This window comes from Anguilla rostrata, chromosome 5 (assembly GCF_018555375.3).
Source record: "Anguilla rostrata isolate EN2019 chromosome 5, ASM1855537v3, whole genome shotgun sequence".
NCBI classification, from domain to species: Eukaryota; Metazoa; Chordata; class Actinopteri; order Anguilliformes; family Anguillidae; genus Anguilla; species Anguilla rostrata.
Genome location: NC_057937.1, coordinates 24,205,604 through 24,227,020, shown reverse-complemented (window position 1 = coordinate 24,227,020; position 21,417 = coordinate 24,205,604). Strand labels below are relative to the sequence as shown.

At 38.4% G+C, this 21,417-nt stretch overlaps 1 protein-coding gene across 2 annotated transcripts in view; it reads left to right on the top strand.

The window, feature by feature from the left end:
• Nucleotides 1-21,417, top strand: part of rapsn (receptor-associated protein of the synapse, 43kD) — a 256,201-nt gene that overhangs the window by 175,682 nt on the left and 59,102 nt on the right. The window contains exon 5 of one of the 2 annotated variants that reach the window (XM_064337940.1): nt 17,218-17,340. The exons of the other annotated variant lie outside the window; for it this stretch is intronic. Coding sequence (XP_064194010.1) covers nt 17,218-17,340 — 123 coding nt within the window. The remainder of the gene's footprint in view (nt 1-17,217; nt 17,341-21,417) is intronic. 2 annotated transcript variants of the gene reach the window in all.

Sequence of the window (21,417 nt, the reverse complement as noted above, 5' to 3'; positions counted from 1 at the left end):
GTCCAGCAGTGAGTACATGTGTACAGTATACTTGGTATATATACCATTAATAACAAAAGTATGTTTTAAGAGAAATGTCTGGGTTTGCCGTAAGCCTAAAAAGACTCTAATTTAATTGATCAGCCCTAACACTGACATCAGCCTGCGCTCCATTTAAGTTAATCAGCACAGAGCCTTGACAACCGCTAGAGCCAAATATGTCGATTGTACTTTAAACAACTCACCACTGAGCAGACTGCTTAAAATTCAAACCTTCTCTCAAATAGCCTAATTCATACTCTATCAGGCGGGGCTCTTTACAGTATATTGAAAATTTAATTGTCTTAAAGCTGGAGGCAAAATCAGAAACATATGGATTTTGCACTTTTATAAACCAATTCATTTCCAACATGCCCATGTGCCCCATTTGGAGCCACATCACTCATTCAGCAAAGCTGTAATTTCTACCTGCTGAAATTGAAATGTATGTAAATACCCTTTTATAAAAACTGAGAATGTGCACTGCACAATCTTCAAATATCCCCCCCAAACATACTGTGCTGAAAAGACACTGGAAATGTGCATTTACAACATATACAGTGGGCTCCAGAATTATTGGCACCCTTAATAAAAATGAAGAAAAAAAGCTGCATATAATAAATGACACAGATAATAATCTATATGTTATGTTCAAACATATGGGAAAACGATATACTTTTATTTCAATACATTTACTCTCATGCTTCAATGTTTTTTTTATTAATCAAATTTTTTCTGAAAACCATAGGTGCCATAATTATTGGCACCCCTAACAATTATTGTAAATAAAATCAAACAAAATGAAACTGGCAATACAATTTTACTTAATTTAATTCATCTCAGTCTAAAGGAACTATATTGTGTCATTCCATCACTTACAGTTTCCCTAGAGAATAAAAATGAGGTAACAAGCATACAAAATCCCTTTGTCATCCATCAGCATGGGAAAAGCCAAATAACTGTCAAGTCAGAAGAGACCGATGGTAATTTACCGTCACAAGTCTGGTAATGGGTACAAAAAAAGACATAAACGGCTAAACATACCACCTAGCACTGTAAGGGCAATAATAAAAAGGTGTAAAACATATGGAATGGTTGCAAATTTGCCAGGATGAGGAAGCAAGTGCATGGTGTCCCCACAGACAGTGAGGAAGATGGTGAGGGAGGCCATTAATAACCCAAGGATCATTGTTAAAGAATTGCAGAGATCGGTTTGTTTCTTGCGGTCAACAAGTCTAAAAAAAAATAAAATGGCACCTCCATACCAACAAACTCTTTGGAAGGGTGGCACGAAGACAGCCCTTACTGAGCACAATAAACAAAATCAAGAATCTGGAGCTTGCCAAACCTCATTGGAATTATGACTGGAAGAGAGTGCTATTGCCAGATGAGACCAAAATTGAACGTTTTGGCCATACACACCATCAACATGTTTGGCGGCAAAAGAGGAATGCATACAGGAGAAGCACCTCATACCTACGGTCAAATATGGAGGTGCGTCATTGATATTTTGGAGATGTTTTGCTGGTAGTGGTCCCGGGGCACTATTTTAGATCAATGGCACAATGAATTCAACAAAATACCAGGAAATTCTGGCAGAAAATTTGGTTGTCCTGCTGAGAAACCAGGACTTGGTCATAGGTAGATTTTCCAGCAGGACAATGACTCGAATCATACATCAAAATCTAAACAGAAATGCTTAATTGAAATCAATATCCATGTTTTCCAATGGCCATCTCAGTCTCCAGACTGAAATTCCATCAAAAAACTGTGGTCTGAACTGAAGGGGGGGGGGGTCCATAAGCGCAAACCCAAAGATATTAATGATTCTGAAAAGTTCTACAAGAAGCAATGGTCAAAGATCCCTCAAAATGTATTCTCTAACCTTATCACAAATTATAGGAAAAGACTCATGGCTATCATCTTTGCCAGGGGTGTTTTCACAAAGTATTAAACCAGGGGTGCCAATAATTGTGGAACCTGTTTTTTGGGGAAATATTTTTTTTTATTAAAACAATTTAAGACTTTGGTCGATTCCAATGAATCATTAATCAAGCACACTAGTTTACACATGTTGGAAAATAAAGCTTATGTCAATAACTATTATTTTTTAGTTTAACATTTTTTCTTAAGCATTTTTTGTGCATATTTATCAAGGGTGCCAATAATTCTGGAGCCCACTGTATGCAATGTTATAAACATTAACATCTAGAAGGCAATATGTATGGGGGCCCCACCTTCTCAAATAGTAAAATCTACATTCACATAATTAAATGGACACAAATAAATATAGTTTACATTATTTATATATATTTTCTCTGTACTTCATTTATTTATTATATTTAGTATTTTGCTCACAAATCAGATTTATTATTTTATTTTTAATATTTATTTAATTTCACCAAATGTTTTTATTCATTGTATTTCTATTTAGTATTTTCCTTCTTCTGTTTCCTGTTTTCTTGCTCCGATATTATATTTGAGAATGTGGCACATTCGGGCCAATATATTATAATGAGATGACAAGGTCTGTCAATCAAGCGGGATAGAGATACTCGGCGTGACGTGGCGCGTAAAAAACACGCCCACCCTGGGGTACTCGCTATTAAAATGAATTGAGGATTGAGATTTTGACCACTTCCAACAAAAACTATGTTTGCTTTTCTTGTGATTGAATAAACTTTTCCACGTTTTGTGTGCCTTTATTAACATAAGTTGTGATTATTGCCATCAACCAACTACATAATACCAAACAATCACTCGTCCTTTTGTGAAACATAGCTAACAACGGCCTATTGCCAAAGCAGCTCTTCGTTCTTTCTCTTTCGGCAACAAGAACAATCTAATTCCCTTTCGGGAACTGCTGCTGCATAATGGAAAACAGCAACCCTTGGGCATTTTGAATTTGCGATAAGTAAATTTGTCTAATGTGTAAATCTGTCTAGCTAGCTAGTAGGGTAAAGTGTAACATTAAATTAGATCAATTGTCATAAACTTTTTGACGACAGGCTGACCCTACTCTATGTGACATTGTTTTTTTGTTAGCTTAGCTAGCCTTAGCTTAGCTATTTTTTCACAAAAGGACAAGTGATTGTTTGGTATTATGTAGTTGGTTGATGGCAATAATCGCAACTTATGTTAATAAGGGCACACAAAGCATGTGAAAAAGTTTATTCAATCACAAAAAAAGCAAACACAGTTTATGTCGAAGGTGGTCAAAATCTCAATCCTCAATTCATTTTAATAGCGGGTAGCCTACCCCAGGTTGTACCCAGGGTGGGCGTGCCACGTCATGCCGTGTGTCTCTATGCTGCTTGATTGACAGACCTCGTCACCTCATTATAATATCGTGGCCCGAATGTGCCACATTCTCAAATATAATATTGGAGCCAGAAAACAGGAAATAGAAGAAGGAAAATAATAAATAGAAATACAATGAATAAATGTATTTGGTGAAATTAAATAAATATAAAAAATAAAATAATAAATCTGTGATTTGTGTACAAAATACTAAATAACAAATAAATTAAGTACAGAGAAAATATATATAAATAATTTAAACTATATTTATTTGTGTCTGTTTAATTATGTGAATGTAGATTTTACTATCTGAGAAGGTGGCACACAGGGGCCCCCATAATACGCATCTGAAACAGTAAATATTCGCAAATATGTAAGTTAATCACCATGCACTCCACTAGCTATAATGGCTGAAAAAAGTATAGCTAGTTATTTATTGTAGCTACACTCTTACTCATAAAATGAATTAAACACATCTGTATGGTAGTGTCTCAAAAATAAATAAATTCCACAAATAAAATGAGATTCACAAATATTTTTTGTAACTTACAAATAAAATAATTGGTTCACAAATAAATGTAACTGATCCACAAATAATTGTAGCGGATCCACAAATAGATGGAGCTGGTACATAAATAAATGTAACTAGTTCACAAATAAAAATAATTTGTTGACAAATATGTTTTTTCACTTGCAAAAAAATCTCTCCCAGAAAATGACTTGATTGGGATGGCAGGTATGCCATCCAGCCAAGTTACACCTTGGCAGGGCGGTATGCCCCCATACCTATACAGCACTGAGAGTTCACTGAGAGGCACTTTTCTGGGTTTCCTACAGAAATAACCACACTGACCACAGTCTCTCAGCCCTTAAGAACATTAATTTCTATACCTTCTGACCACATTTCAACAGACAGAATTCACAAACAACTTCACACGTTCAAACAATAAAGCCCCAAATTTAGGAGATTTCGCATTTTCTCCTCCTTATTTTTCCTGCCAGAATACATCATCTTAATGCTGCAAGCCCACAAACAATATATTATGTCTCCCCATTGGTCATTTACCTACACCAGCCAATCAAAATTTCACACACACAAAATGTACTTATATCTTTTTGCCCAAAAATATTTCCAGTCGAGCCAGCTACTAAGTTGTGGCTCACTGGTAAGGTCGTGGACTTTGGACCACTGAGCCTAGGGATTAAATCCCACCTGAGACTCCCTGAAATTTCTTTCTTCTTACGCTTATTTGCTCACTCACAAATGTCTGTTGCTTTTCAACTACTGCTTTTGCAACTGCATAATTCTTCTGGATCCTTCTGCACCATATCGTGGCGGTCTTTCACCAAACAGATACACTGTATTATTCAGTTAACCGGCTAGATTTGCTTTCAATGTGAACCTTTTTTAGCTGGCTAAAATATAGCCACATGGAAATACAACCAAAGTTGAAACTGCCTTCTTTAAAACCACCAGCAGCTTTCACCAAGAAATACTTTCGACAGCTACTTCCTCAGTGGCTCACTGCTAATCTTGTTTCCTAAGAATCACAAGGTCTGATGCTGGAATCTTGCCTTGGCCTCATGCCAAGTATTTACTTTGTTGTACTAATATTTACTTTATTTCATATGTATTGTACACTTATTTGCTAACTAATAATTGCTTATCGCTTTTGCATTTCTCAGAATAACTTAATCTTCTACGCATATGTTCAGCTAAAGTCACGCACAGCCACCCATATGCAATTCATGACGGCACATTTGTTGATTTTCTTAAACAGTCACAACAGCTAAATACTTTACTTGGCTACTGTACAAAACAGTCTTATCAGAAAAATCCACATTTCTACATTCAAGTTACCTTGCCCTGTTCTCTATCTATCGACATACGATTGTACGTCTGTACTGTCTGCAACACCCCATTAAAAACATTTAATTTCAAAACATGACTCATTTATAATTATAACTACTAGTAGTCTACGTGAAAAAGTAGAATTGTTTTTCTACGCTATTTCACATGTTAATTGAACAGCTGTACATACAACCACTCACTAATACTGTCTGTTTTATATACCTTTCAATAAGGAAACTCATCTCGCTCATGGTCAGTATATTTTCTTTGTAGTATAGTCTGTGGTCATATCAAACTTCACCTACAGTTGAAGTCGAAAGTTTACATACACCTTTGCCAAATCCATTTAAACTCAGTTTTTCACAATTCCTGATATTTAATCCTAGTAAACATTCCCTGTCTTAGGTCAGTTAGGATCACAACTTTATTTTAAGAATGTGAGATGTCAGAATAATAGTAGAGAGAATGATTTATTTCAGCTTTTATTTCTTTCATCACATTCCCAGTGGGCCAGAAGTTTACATACACTCTGTTAGTATTTGGTAGCATTGCCTTTAAATTGTTTAACTTGGGTCAAACGTTTCGGGTAGCCTTCCACAAGCTTCTCACAATAAGTTTCTGGAAATTTGGCCCATTCCTCCTGACAGAACCAGTGTAATTAAGTCAGGTTTGTAGGCCTCCTTGCTCGCACATGCTGTTTCAGTTCTGCTCACAAATTTTCGATTGGATTGAGGTCAGGAATTTGTGATGGCCGCTCCAATACCTTGACTTTGTTGTCCTTAAGCCATTTTGCCACAACTTTGGAAGTATGCTTTGGGTCATTGTCCATTTGGAAGAGCCATTTGCGAACAAGCTTTAACTTCCTGGCTTATGTCTTGAGATGTTGCTTCAATATATCCACATAATTTTCCTTCCTCATGATGCCATCTATTTTATGAAGTGCACCTGTCCCTCCTGCAGCAAAGCACCCCCACAGCATGATGCTGCCACCCCCGTGCTTTACAGTTGGGATGGTGTTCTTCGGCTTGCAAGCCTCACCCTTTTTCCTCCAGGAACCCCAGGAAGATTAGCTGCACACTGTGTATTGCTAATGGGGATCCTAAATAAATAATAAACATAACGATGGTCATTATGGCCAAACAGTTCCATTTCTCCAGAAATTAAGATCTTTGTCCCCATGTGCAGTTCCAAACTGTAGTCTGGCTTTTTTATGGCGGTTTTGGAGTAGTGGCTTCTTCCTTGCTGAGCAGCCTTTCAGGTTATGTCGATATAGGACTCTTTTTACTGTGGATATAGATACTTTTGTACCTGTTCCCTCCAGCATCTATACAAGGTCTTTTGCTGTTGTTCTGGGATTGATTTGCACTTTTCACACCAAAGCACGTTCATCTCTAGGAGACAGAACGTGTCTCCTTCCTGCGTGGTCCCATGGCATTTATGCTTGCGTACTATTGTTTGTACAGACGAACGTGGTACCTTCAGGCATTTGGAAATTGCTCCCAAGGAGGAACCAGACTTGTGGAGGTCCACAATTTTCTTTCTGAGGTCTTGGCTGATTTCTTTTGATTTTCCCATGGTGTCAAGCAAACAGGCACTGAGTTTGAAGGTATGCCTTAAAATACATCCACAGGTACACCTCCAATTGACTCAAATAATGTCAATTAGCCTATCAGAAGTTTCTAAAGCCATGACATCATTTTCTGGAATTTTCCAAGCTGTTTAAAGGCACAGTCAATTTAGTGTATGTAAACTTCTGACCCACTGGAATTGTGATATAGTGAATTAAAAGTGAAATAATCTGTCTGTAAACAATCGTTGGAAAAATTACTTGTGTCATGCACAAAGTAAATGTCCTAACTGACTTGCCAACACAACATGAAATCTGTGGAATGGTTAAAAATTAGTTTTAATGACTTCAACCTAAGTGTATGTAAACTTCCGACTTCAACTGTAAATGCCCATTCTGCAGAACACGTATTTTTTCAACAACTCAATTTAATCATCTGGTCATTTCTGCTATTACTGTTATTTTCTCATATGCAAAGATTGCTGGGAAATATGTCTGCGCATGCTCTTGTCCAATGTCACCTGTTCTATTCCTCACAATTACTACCTACTTTTCCTTCTCAAATTCTCACATAAGCTACACCTAAGCGTATCCAAATGCCTTATAAACCTCAAACACAAAAAGTCAATCTCAGAAGAAATAACAGAAAACGGAGCAGGATCAAGTTACTTGAAAGAATTTAGGAAGCATTTGGTAGCAGCATTGCGTTGGATACAGCATGTTTCATTTGTGTTCGCTAAGGTAGCCAATATTGTTGATTATAACTTTGCTTAATTTTGATATCAGTACTTTTAATGGCAGGCCTAGATTTTGCAAGTGTTTATGGCTTATAGTGTTTTGAATGTGTGAGTAACTTGGCATTTTTGTACGTTGAAAATGTTGTTTTTCTTTAGATGTGCATTTATGCATTGCCTGGTGTGTTTGGAATCACTTGCATTTATTTGTGGATTTTTGAGACAACGCTCGCAGCACTATTTGAAAAAATCGTTTTTTCAAATCGGCTTTTTCACTGAGTTTAGCCAATCAGATTTTAAGACCTCTGTCACATGCCAAGCGTGACAGACCAGGCAGGGAGCTGCGACAGTACTCGGGAACACCGTTTCTGTCACCTGGAGAGAGAGAGCACACGCACAAACACAAAATCAAATAAAGGGACCACTTCACTCTTCCCCCTCACAGGTTCCAGGCAAAAACAATTAGCTAAAATAACAAAGACAAAAGAAAGTAAAACGGCGCGACCACTTTCCCGTACGCCGCCCGTAGTTGGCCCGCCTTCCCGGCCAGGTCCAGCTCCTCTAGGTGAGGATTGCTTCCTTCGTGACTTTCGTGCTTAAAATAAAACGAAACAAAACTCATAATTGCGCTCTCTCGGTGTTAACTCATAATTGCGCTCTCGGTGTTAGCTCCCAGTCTCGGCCCCGAACTGTGGAGAGCAGCACACCTTGAAGCACCTGGGCTGATCAGCTAACGCAGCCCAGGTGCGTGTGCTCCCTCCACCAGCTGGCGCAGCCGAGGCCAATCCGCCTCCCAGGCGGACCGACTGCCACAACCTCCTTTAATTAATGTCCACATTACTCCAACCAATCACAGCTTCACCAACTTCAATCAATCAAAAGGAGCTGACAAAAAAAGATGGTGAACATGGCCACGCTCAAAGATGTGCAACATATGAATATCATAATTCTAATAACAGTCTGCAGTTTGCTAGTGACGACAACTAACAGTTGCTAGAAAAAGTTTGTAAACCCTTTGGAATTACCTGGATTTCTGCATTAATTACTCATTAAATGTAATCTGATCTTTATTTAAGTCATAATAATTGACATATACATTCTACTTAAACTAATATTACACAATCAGTTGCACTTTTCATGTCTTTATTGAACTCACTGTCTAAACTTTCACAGTTCAGGCTGGAAAAATATGTGAACCCTTGTATCTAGTGACTGGTAGCACCTCTTAGGCAGCAATAACCTCCACCAAATGTTTCCCTTGGCAGCTGATCAGCCTTGCACAACGGTTAGGAGGAATTTTAGACCATTCCTCCTTACAAGACTGCTTCAGTTCATTGATATTTCTCAGATTTCTTACATGAATAGCCATTTTCCGGTCATGCCACAACATCTCAATTGGGTTGAGTGCTTGACTCTGACTTGACCATTCCAAAACATTCATTTTCTTCTGTTTAAACATAACATAACATAATGACAAGAACAGTTCATTCAGCCCGATAATGCTTGCCATTTTCTTGACTAAATAAGTGCTCTGATTACCTACAGACTAAATAGTATCTAACACTGTATCAAGCCTTGTCTTCAAAATCCCCCGAGTTTATGCCTCTACTACGTGACCTGTCAGGCCATTCCACACATTGACTACTCTCTGCTTGAATTTAATGAATTTAAACGCCTCAATCAAATCACCCCTGAGTCTCCCTTTACTAATCTTGAAGAGGTTAAGCATCTTAAGTCTTTCCTCATAGCTTTGATGGTTCATACCAAGAATCAATTTGGTTGCTCTTCTTTGAACTTTTTCCAGAGTCACTATATCTTTCTTGTAGTACGGACCCTACACAATACTCTAAGTGTGGTCTAACAAATGTATTGTATGAGATAAGTATAACTTCCTTGGAGTTATACTCAATACTTTTGACTATATATCCCAGCATCTTGTTGGCCTTTTTGACCATTCTTGTTGTTGATTTACTCATGTGTTTGGGGTCATTGTCTTGTGGTATCACCCAACTTCTATTAAGCCTCAGGTGACGGGCTGCTATCCTGACATTCTCCTGTAAAAGTTTCTTGATACAATTTTGTTCCATCAGTGATTGCATGTTGTTGAGGCCCTGAGGAAGCAAAGCTGCCATTATGCTCCCTCCACCATGTTTCACAGTAGGGATGGAGTTTTGGGGTTCATGAGCAGTGCTTTTTCCCTCCAAACAAACATAGCATTGTGCAGTTCTGCTTTTTCAATTTTTGACTCATTCATCCATAGAACATTGTCTCAAAAGCACTGTGGAACATCCAGGTGGTCTTTTGCAAACTTGAGACGTGCAGCATTTTTTTATTTATTTATTTTTTTTGGAGAGCAGTGGCTTCCTCTGTTGTTCCTCCCATCAACACCATTCTTGTTTAATGGTTTTCTTATAGTGGACACATTAACAGAGAGTTTAGCAAGTTCACAAGGTTTCTGCAGGTCCTTTGCAGTTACCCAAAGGTTCTTTTTCAGCTGCTTTAGGATTGCACGCTGTACTCCAGCCCTGATCTTTGCAGGATGCCCAATACTAGGGAGAGTAGCAACAGTACAGGATTCCCTCCATTTGTCTTATGGTGGATTGAAGAACACTCAGGCCTTTAAAAAGACTTTTGTAGCCTTTTCCAGCTTTGTGCATCTATACAGTTCTTCTAAGGTCCCCTGAAAATTGTTTTGATCAAGGAATGGCTCACATGAAAATATGTTTCTTGAGAAGGGCAGGCTCTATCATTAACCAGAAACTTTGTGTACCTTTTTTATCAGGCAGGGTACCTTCAACCCACACCTCCAATCTCATCTCATTGTTTGGAGCACCTGACTCCAATTAGATTTTGGAGAAGTCATTAGTCTAGAGGTTCACATCCTTTTTCCAACCTAGACTGTGAATGTTTAAATGATGCATTCAGTATTGACAAGAAGATATACAATTATGTGTCTGTTATTAGTTTAAAGTAACAATCTTGAAGATCTCCGTTTCGTTGTCATTGGCAGCATCTATGGCGATAAGCGGTAATTGCAGGTGTGTTTTTGGACCTCACTTCCCAACTTCAAAACAGTGTTGCCTGTATGACGTCAGTCAGTTGGCACCAGGGCCACGGTAACTATAACCCTTACTATTTACTGAATAAAAAATGTTTGTTATAAAAGTAACGTTATGTACATACTCATTCATTGTCTAACATTAGGCTAACTTAAGCTGTCTTTACACTGCCGAGCTGGGTTTAAATGCTGTAGCAGACCTGGGGTAGAATTAGTGATGATCAATTTCCACAGACGTTCTTTATCCACCTTTTACCCAGTATGAACATCTTTACACTGCAGAGAAGAATCCGCGGGATTCGCTGTGGCTTGTGCAATTATGTATCTTGTGCACAATAAACATTGTCTTTCTTGTGAATGATTGTTGTGTGATATTTTTGAAACAACTGCCTTGCAAAATGTTCGGCTACCCCTGGTGTTTCTGGTTTTGCTAGCTAAACTGTTCGAGAATAAAGCTGAGCTGGGTGTTAAATTAGCAATCAGAACAAGAGAATAAAACAAAAACAAAAGAGATTTCATCAAAAAAGGGCATCAAGGCTGAAGGAACATATGAGGAATTTATTAAAATAATAACAACACTAATCCATACTGCCGTACTTTTTTATTTCGTTTTCTCCGTTTTGACATCTTTACACAGAAATCAGACCCGGCTCTGCTCCACCTATACCCCGGGGTTAATGCTCTGTGTAAAGACGGCTTTATTCTGATCATTATAATATATTGATGAACTTGACGGCAATGTAAATAACGGTAACGTTAAGGCCAGTTCAGATCAATGATTCGCAACGAGACAAAACGATTTTAGAATGTTGCAGAGAAAATTTCAGCGGTGTGAACGGTTAGTTGCAGAGCGACTGAAGCCGTTGCCTGGGTTCTCAAAAGACCCACCTTGTCACATCGCCAAGTGCAGTTTTAGAACATTTACAATCAGACGTCTTGGAATTCTGCAAGTTGCATCCAGTCTCGTTGCAAATCATTGAGTGAACTGGCCTTTAGTTAGCTACATCGCAACGCTGCAACAAGGTAGTGTTGCATTCGAGAGACGGTTTGCGAGGTCAGTGCCAGTCGGTAGCGTTAGCTAGTGTTTTTTCTAATTGTTAGCTGACATTAGATTATGTTAATTACATTAGGTAGCTAGCTAACGCAACATTACCTGATACGAGAGATGGCTACTGTGCGCAACGTTGTCTAAACTAATGTTGCCTTCTTGACATGGTCCGGCAGCTAGCGTTAGCTGTGCAAATAGTATGTAATTTAGTAACGTCACATTGTCATCAAATGTAATACAAAATCTATATCAACAAATAATATGACCTCTCACGTTACACAAAAACTTTTTAGGGTTCCATAACCCCCCCTTTCTTTGTTATTGTAACGCTAGCAGACACCAGAAAAAAACAGTACTGCGCTCACACGCAAGTGAGTTGAAGAGCGAGCCTGTTGCGTTAGCTCCGCCTACCCTCTCTGGCGGACCAACCACTGATGGGTGATGGAAATCGCGTCACTAACTGCGCTGCTTGTAATTTTTCCCGGGAATGTCGCCACAGACACCCAGTTCCTAATCATAAGTTAATATAATAATAGGCTCAATCACCACACCTAATTCGGCGACAGATAGTGACTTAACAGACATTTATTTAAATGAAAATCTTCGAGATTATTACTTTAAGCAGATTGTGTCTGTCTCTTATTGTGACTTAGATGAAGGTCAGACCATATTTAATGAGTAATTCATGTAGAAATCCAAGTAATTCCAAAGGCTTCACAAACCTTTTCTTGCAACTGTATATTTAAGTTCATTAGTTAGCTTATTGAATACAGTCCTATCTAAAGTTACGTCCCACAACCACAAATAGCATCTTGCTGACATAGTTACCCAGCCAGCAGTAGATAGCTAGCTAATGTTAATGTGTGACAAGCTGTGGTTCAAACTACCTATCTTTGCCTCAGCACTATAATCACACTAGTCCCATCTGTAGTTATATTTTAAATTGAGTATTTGAGCAGGGCCTTCCTCCAGAGGTGGAAACGCTCAGGTGCTAGCCCAGATAATTGCCAGGGACAATAAAATTTGAGAACTTGATATTTATGAAGGCTAAGGGCTTCACATGCAAAGAACAAAAAAGGGAAAATGGTTTTGCTTGATATAACATCTTCAATGCCTGATTCACTCTAGCATCAGAGACAGGGAGGTCGAGGGTGCTGAGTTGGAGGAGACACAGGGAGAGGTAATATGCACTTGAGCACTAATTCCTGCCTGGGCAGGATTTGTTGTAGGCTAGTCTGGTGACAGGACCTTGGCAGTTATCTGGACTAGCGCCAAAGCGGCTCTTTTCAGTCCAGTAGAAAGACCCTGCACAAGCCCTCATTTTAAAACATGACTATGGACTTTAACCATGCAGCTGCCATCTTGAAATCGAAACTGAGTCTGAGATGGAAAAATCCAGGAAGTGAATGTCAGCAATAATGGCTTGGACTAATGTTACTAATTCACTGGATTAATTGCACTAATTCACTGCCAGTATGGAAACCTGAAACGATGAGGGGTCCTGGGTGCCAAGAGCTGTATTGCTGAAGGGCTATAGCATTTGCATCGAGGGGTACATCAATGATATTAAAAGACAAACCCTGGGATAGGATATAGAAGTAAAAACGAGCACAGTGTTGCCAGAGATTGTTAATAAATGTAACCATGCCTTGGACACAGCATGTTTTGTGATAGATTTGCCTAGCATGCAGCATATTTCTTGTGTTTTATGTTATGCTCATTGTGTGCAAGACAAATTCCCTCCAGGGCAATAAGTGTCATTCATTCATTAGCTACTAAATGTAATTCACTCAGTTTACAATGATATGTCACCTTGCTAGCTAGTGAGTTTAACATGTAAATTAAAATGATGCTATTATACCCAGATAACCTGTGACTCCATGCCGGAACTGCACCAATTCTGGCCCAAAGTCCCCTTCTATCTGGGTAACTAGCTAGCTAGATGTGATTTTGGTTTTTTTTTTTTTTGGACAAAATGCTGAACTAACATTATCTGGCATTGTCCAGATAATTTTGTTTCTAAGTCACATCCCAGGGTGTACCTTGAAGGTAAAAACAAAAATTGGAGGAAGCATTTTTTCTTGTAGTGATAAGCTAGCAGACAGGTTAGCCCATGTCATGAACTGCTACTACCAGTATTCTAGTTTCAGGATAAACATTTAATAGTATGCTTGTGAGCCACTGAAACACATTGTAACAGAAAATGTCCAGGCTAATTGCATTTGCTTTGTGTCTGTCAGCTTATTGTTTACTTGTCTTAGCTTGTTAGCTCGGTAGCTAACATTAGCTGCCTTCTGTCACACAAGTCAAAATGAAGCGCAATACAGAACAAACGCTTGTCTATGCCAGGCTTGTGACTGTGTTCAGATCGCTCAATTTCGCTCAAGTCTAAAAAATGAACCATGATTCTGGTAGCTGTTAAGTGCTCATGTTCTGCCCAATACGCAATGCAGCATTTCAGCTTGCTAAAGGTTTTCCTGCTGAATGAATCACTTGTGAAATGTTTAGAGCAGACTTTGGTGCTTTCATTCATGTAAATGTAACAATGTAACTGTACACAGGAATATTTGTGGCTTCCTCACCACAGAACTGACCCTCCGCTGAGACCATTAGCTTTTCTGGTCAACCAAGGCATACTTAAGTGCATGTCCTCTTCCTCTTGTGACACTGCAATAAACATTCAACTTCACCTATTAGGCACCAACTTGGGGCAGGAAAACCCCTTTTAGGAGGAAATGGGGAGCCCAATTTCACACGTTTCAATATTAAAACAGTAATCAATGGTTTATCTATCAGTGTTTGATTGACAGCTCCAATACCATAAGCCAATAAAATATATGTGTCCCCAAATAAATCTACCTTAAACCTTGTTTTATGTTTTTAACTTGTATAACTGACTATCATTGTTGTGTTTTTCCCTGTCTTCTTTTGCTTTTATTATTCCTGTTAAGTACTTTGAGCTGCATTCTGTATGAAAGTTGCTATACAAATAAAGCTTTGCAATTATTATTATTACCAATCAAGTTCCAGGGAAAGCATGTGGGGTTCCGTTGCATCAGTGACTTTGTGAGCATAAAAACTCACCAAACTTAAGTTTTGCTCTGAGGGTAAAGACACTAACTGACCAAAGGCACTCCTTAAAGACCATGATGGACTTCGCAGCACTCCCCACTCCGCATCTTGCTTGATCTGCTGCCGTCCACGAAATAAACCAAGCTGGTTTATTTCCCTTGTTTTGAGGAACAAGTGAAGAACTTTCCTCTGATATCTCCCTTGTGGACGGACCCAAGTAGAAGATCTGTGCACATCCAAATTCGTCTTGACTGGAACCCTGTCGCAACCCTGACTTCAATGAAGAAGTCTTCCAGGAGTCCACGCACACCTGTCATGACCATTGGACCAGCAGACAGCTGACACATCACCTAATGGAATTAAGGACTAGCCTCCCCTTTGATTGCCGTTAAGTATTGAAACGCATTTAACACTGACGTCAAACAGTAGGATAGCGTAAAACTTGTAATAGCTAATTGGGTCATTTTACTGTTGTTTCTTGTTGTGTTTTGTTTTGCTATGCATGTGTTTGTCTGGAATAGCAAACTCCCTGACCTTGTTGTTTTACCTTGTTAAAACTACGTATTTATGACACTGATTAGACACACTAACAACATAAAATATAGAGTAGTGTGTCACTAACCCATAACTTAAATTGACCTTTGTTAAATAGTAGAACCATTAACCTATATGTTTAGCCGTCGCAGTATCATTTGTGAAAAGTGATCAAAGGACATATCTTTGGTCACTTTCTCTCTTTCTCTGGCATTCTCTTCTACAACCACTGAACTGTGGCTACAATGGACTGAAGTACAGGTTATCTAGTTGCTATGCTCAAACACGTCCCGCAATTTTCCATCTCGGATTCAGTTTGGTCATTCCAAAATGGCATCTGGCATGAATTATGTCCATAGACAGGGCTAGTGTCATTACAGTGCTAAAGGCAACTAGGTAGTTTGAACCACAGCTTGACACACGCTAATGTTAGCTAACTTAAATATAAGAAGTTATAACTAGTAAACTGCAGACTGTTATCAGGATGATACTCATGTTGCACGTCTTTAAGTGTGGCCATGTCCACCATCTGTGTTATTTTTTTTTGTCAGCTTATTTCAATTGATTGAAGGAAGCACATACAAGCTGTGATAGGTCAGAGTAATAAGGTCTTTAAGAAAAGGATGTCTTAAAATCTGATTGGGCAGACTCAGTGGAAAAAAACCTATAAATCCATACTATACATAAATGCAAGTGATTCCAAATGCGCCATGTGATAATTAAAAATAAATATAAAAATGCATGCAAAAACAAATTATTTTTATTTGTGGATCGGCTACATTTATTTGTGGATCAGCTACATTTATTTTTGGATCGACTACATTTATTTGCAGATCAGCTGCATTTATTTGTGGATCGGTTACATTTTATTTGTAAGTTACAAAAAATATTGTAATATTGTATGAATTAATGAATTGATTCATACAATATTAAAATATTAATTAATTTTTGAGACTGTGATACCCACGTTCATTTGTATTAGCTAGATAGCTTCCAAGCAAAGGCAGATCAATTTATCACAATTTGAAAACACAAATCGAGAAAGGAAATTTATTAATGTTCATTGTTAGCACTAGCCATATCAAATTAGTTGGACAGTTATCTTGCTAGCCAGACATAAGCGTTAGACTTAGAAGAGCCAGTTATCAAGAAAACATTTATCACCCCATTATATAGTTAACAGCTAGCAAAGACAATACATTGACAAGCATTAACAGAAATGGCTAGCTACTTGGTATTGCCTTTGCTTTACTGGATCTGACACATTATCACTAAATTGAGTGCTTGCCACTTTGGACAGAATCAGTGTGACTGACTGCTGTTGTCCGTGTGCCTACCTGCTGCTTGCTTGTGTATGCAGGTGCTAGACAAAACAGTCTCCCATTGTAATCATGTTTGCTGGGAATAATGGAATTATTATTTGAGAAGCTAGCCTGATTTATGTTATCATTTGACCTCCCCCATGTTAAGTCTATGGACAATTCATCATTACAATTTCAGCATTTTGAGGTCTCATTCAAATTTAAAAACATTTCTTGAATCGGTCTTGTGTCGAGAACCGTCAGATTTTAAACAGTTATGTTTGCACAACAAAAAGTTTTAAATTTTATTAAGTTATAAAACAAAATCAGTAGATAGATAGAAAAAATCAGTACTTGGCAAGCACATGGCAATTGTAGTCCACTTGTGTAAAGGTATTGAGATTGGTTGTGAAACGATGGAGATATCGAGGTTCTGTGGCTAATAGAATAAAATAAGAGCATGAAAATCAACTGATTATGGTTAGAGTAATTGGAGTAACACAATCTGGAAAAAAAACAGCGACTTTTGGCAACTACTGACCCTGAATATACCCTCTCTGTCCCAATGGCCATTTCCCATCAATATTGTGGCCCTACTGCAATTACATTATATTTTTCTCAACTTATCTAAAATCAGAAACACACAACAAGACTTGACTGAGAACTCTTGTCTTGAAGTTGGAAAGTAGTCATTTTCCCTAGTTTGATATGTTCTCTCTTTTGTTTTGTCCAGAAAGCATTCCCACGCTATGAGTCCTCAATGTGCATCATGACAGAGATCGGCAATCGCCTTGGACAGGCATCCATCTACCTGGGTGTGGGGAAATGCTGGCTCCAGCAGAAGGAACTTGATAAGGTCACATACGCCAGTTTATATTGTATGAACCTACCTGTAGGCTAAATATATCTATTGATGAGCATGCTCCCTTCCCCTAAGATAACATTCTCAAGAGACCTGGAGAATTATTGTGCAATAGTTGACTGTGGAAAATTGAGACAAGCAACATGTATTAGGTTGCTCACATTCTCAAAAAATGGCAACTGTTTTCATGCATAGCACTCAAAACATATGTGCAGTGGCCATAGCTGCTTGCATTCAGCATGGAACAGTATTCAGCAATGCATTTCAAAATTCATGTGATGACATTTTTCTGTATATTAATTTAATTACAATCAGAAATGCTATTTAATATCATAAGACTACTCAAACAAGGACACACAGTGTCATTGATGCAAAGCACCACTCTTTCTTAGCAGCCCAAAATTTCAGCTACTTGAGTGCTAATAGTTCATTTTTATGAGGAATCTTCAGCCTGCTAAATGTAAGTGTATTGAGTAAGTGACTGAGTTACAATCCAGGTCCATGAGGTGCTTCGCAACTAACTGCAGAAAGAGTCAAATTAATTGAACTATTGAGCTATTAATGAAAACCATGTAATGGAATTTGTAAAAAAAAAATAAAAAAAACCTTTCGCAGAACTTTTTGTGCTAGACCATTGCACTCAAGGTGTAGCCAATTTACTGCCAATGCAGGGCTATTGAAACACGCCAGAACAATTAATCTCCACATCTGATACCGCTAAAAATGTTTTTGGTGCATTTGCTTCAAATTGGGCCAGTAAGGACATGCATGAACTTGACACTAATGGGTGGGACTTGAGTGCTGGAAACAAGAAGTCTGACAAACAACTGTATATCAATTGGGGGTTCAGGAGATTGTGAACTGAGAAAACTTACACATTCACATGCCTGCATTCTCTGTCTCTGGCCATAAAGTGGCATTGAACTCCAGTTATTCCAGCAGGGTGAAATATGAAATGGTTAAGAGGTGCAACTGGAGTTATCGTAGCTGTTTCAAATAAAAACAATGTGGTATTTACAGTATGCTGCTCTGCATTTTAGTTTAATTTGACTACTGGTAAACACTGCTTAGTGTTTACATGAGCAATTCCCACTATAGAAGGTGATGTCACCTCATGGAGCCTTCATAAAGGTGGAATTAGTCCGGTCTCTTATACCTGGGGCCCTACTAGACTCAAAGAGCTTTAATTTTGCATTTATGTTGTTATCCTCTCAAGGCACTCGAAAGGCACAAGTCAAGTGATTTATTATATAAAATGATATTTACCTAAAGCAGGAAGAGTGAAAGGAATGAAAGCAAACACAGTGAACATGGACTGAATGTCAAATGTACACAAAAAAGTGTACCTTTGAATGAATAAGTACAAAAATAATTATTTTGCTTCTCAAAGACTTGACTTAAAGATTGGACTCATGACCTAATCTGGTCTCTTTCTGTTTCTAAAGGTTATTTCATTTAACCATATTGCAAATGGCAAGTGGAATTTATGGAACAATCTTCCTGCCAGTTAGGTATTTTGGTTACTATTTTTAAAACACACCTATATAGCCTTTCCTACACCAAACTCCTCCCAATGACCTTTCTCTTTTAATACACCACCAAATGTATTTTTATCTGCTTCTCACTGCTTTAAAGGTATACTATGTAGGATTTTGCGCTCCTTGTAGACTCTGGCCCTGTTCACACTTGTACTTTGTACTTGTACTTTGTATCCGGATATATCCAGATTGTGTCCAGATTCAGTCGAGACGGATGTCAGTTCACACCTGGCATTAGAATGCGTCTCCACATGTGTCTCGAGATCGGATCTCACTTCCCCGCTCAATATGCAAATAAACACGTACATCATTTCTGTTTGCAAAGATCAAATGCGTTGTTGTATTTAACCGGCGGGAGGTTAAAAACAACTGATATATATATGTTTTAAACCGGTATATTTTTATACAGTCTATAGCCCTATTTGCACGGGACTAGTATTACCTGGGTACCTCATGTGATTTAGAAATTACCCCCCCCCCCCCACGTCTGTGTTTCATGCGGCGCATTCACACGGGATAAGCAAAGTCTGTATTTTACTCGAATTTACTCCTAGATGCCGCATTGACTGCTTCGGTCCGTTGCTGTGATACGTCAACGTCGCCATCATATTGGACCAGGCAAGACTGGCCTGAAAACAAATAGAAGTAAACGGTGGAGCTGCTGTTTTTCTGAATAAAAAGCACTATAACGTTTACATTTCTCAACTGATTTCAATTAGTCATTTTTATATTCAAGGGTTTATGATCTACGTGGAGTACAAAAAAAGTTTTATCTCCAGTTACTTAGAATCTCGATAGTTAGGCTACAAGCAAAGCAAGCCTTACAATCAAGGTTATTTGATGCTTACAATCCTACTCAAGTTAACTAGCAATGCATATATTACTTTCTAGCCAGCTTGCCAGGTTAAAATGAACTGTGGCAATTCCTTATGACAATGAATTATTTTCCACCACGTAAGTAATTCAGTTCATGTAAACCTAATGTTGATACACACTCCTCTCTCGAGTGTCTAGCAGTGATTATAGCCTAACTATCAAGATTCTAAGTAACTGGAGATAAAACTTTTTTTTGTACGCCACGTAGATCATAAACCATTGAATATAAAAACGACTCATTGAAATCGGTTGAGAAATGTAAACGTTATAGTGCTTTTTATCCAGAAAAACCGTAGCTCCCCCGTTTACTTGTATTTGTTTTCACGCAAGTCTTGCCTGGTCCAATATGGCGGCGATGTTGACGTATCGCAGCAACGGGCCGAAGCAGTCAATGCGGAGTCTATGTGAATGGGCCTACCATCTCTGTAGCCAAGTGCTATTACTATTCAGAGCAGGAGGAGCGAGCCAATGCAGCTACTGATGATAGCCTATAATGCAGATGTGTTTTGTTGCCTATACAAGACAATTTTCAGGGTTTTTAGCTTGTGGGATGTTCCGTTTGTCTTGGGCCACGTGGGTAGAAACAATATAGCGAAGATTAATAAAAAGCAGTCGTTCACATGCTGGATCATGACGTCACAGTAAGTGGAAGTCACTGCAGTTACACCCACTGAGTGGCAGAAGGACTACTGAGTGGCAGCGTGCAGCTTGAATGCCGCGAAAACACAAAAAACACATGAAAAGCCACGTTTCCACCCAAAGTACCCAGAACTTTTAGTCCCTGGACCTACTTTTCAAGGAACTAAAAGGTTCCTTCAGCCCATTGTTGTCTGCATTTCCACCGCGGCCTAAAGTCCCACGATGATTAGGCAAATTAGCCCGCTGACGTATGAAAAAGCGACTTAATCACCTGAAATTTAAATGTTTTTCTGCGTACGTATGGGCATATTATTTTACTGTTGTCAAGCAAAACTCTCGTTGGTAGTTCGACTTGGACCGTTGTTATGCAACAAACAGGATATAACAGACCAATATACAGATTGTAACTTTTATATATCCTCTCAAACACATTCATTATGTTTTTAAGCAAACATTCACTTTCATGTCTTGACATCCGAGGCGACAGAATGCATTCACATTCCACAAATAACTGGTAACAACATTTATAGCAGAAAACATGCACACGTCGTGAACAATTGGCTGTTGAATTGATTAATTCGACTCTCATCGTCATTTCTATATAATTGCAAAATGACAAGAATAAATAGAATGAAAACTCGAACTTGCATGAAAATTTAAATTAATATTGCAGTGGTACAGCCACCGTTTGCTTTCATCTTTTAAAGTTACTGCTAGCGGAGCAGCTAAATACTTGAAGTGCGGGGCTACAGTCCATGTCTAGTCTTCCTGGTCTTTTTGTGGAATTGAAGAATCGCAAAGTAAAATTATGGCAGTTTGAAAAAGCAAAAGGGATGATTACTAGAATTAACCTGTTATGTCACCCTGACAAAAAGTGCGGAAGGTGATTTTTTCCAGTTTGCTTTTACTGTATTCCCAATGAAAATTACTCAAAGAAAACTCCGTTTCCAATCAATAATTCCATTTCAGACACATTCTACAAGACCCCAGGTAGCTGCACAAAAAGTTCCAGAACATT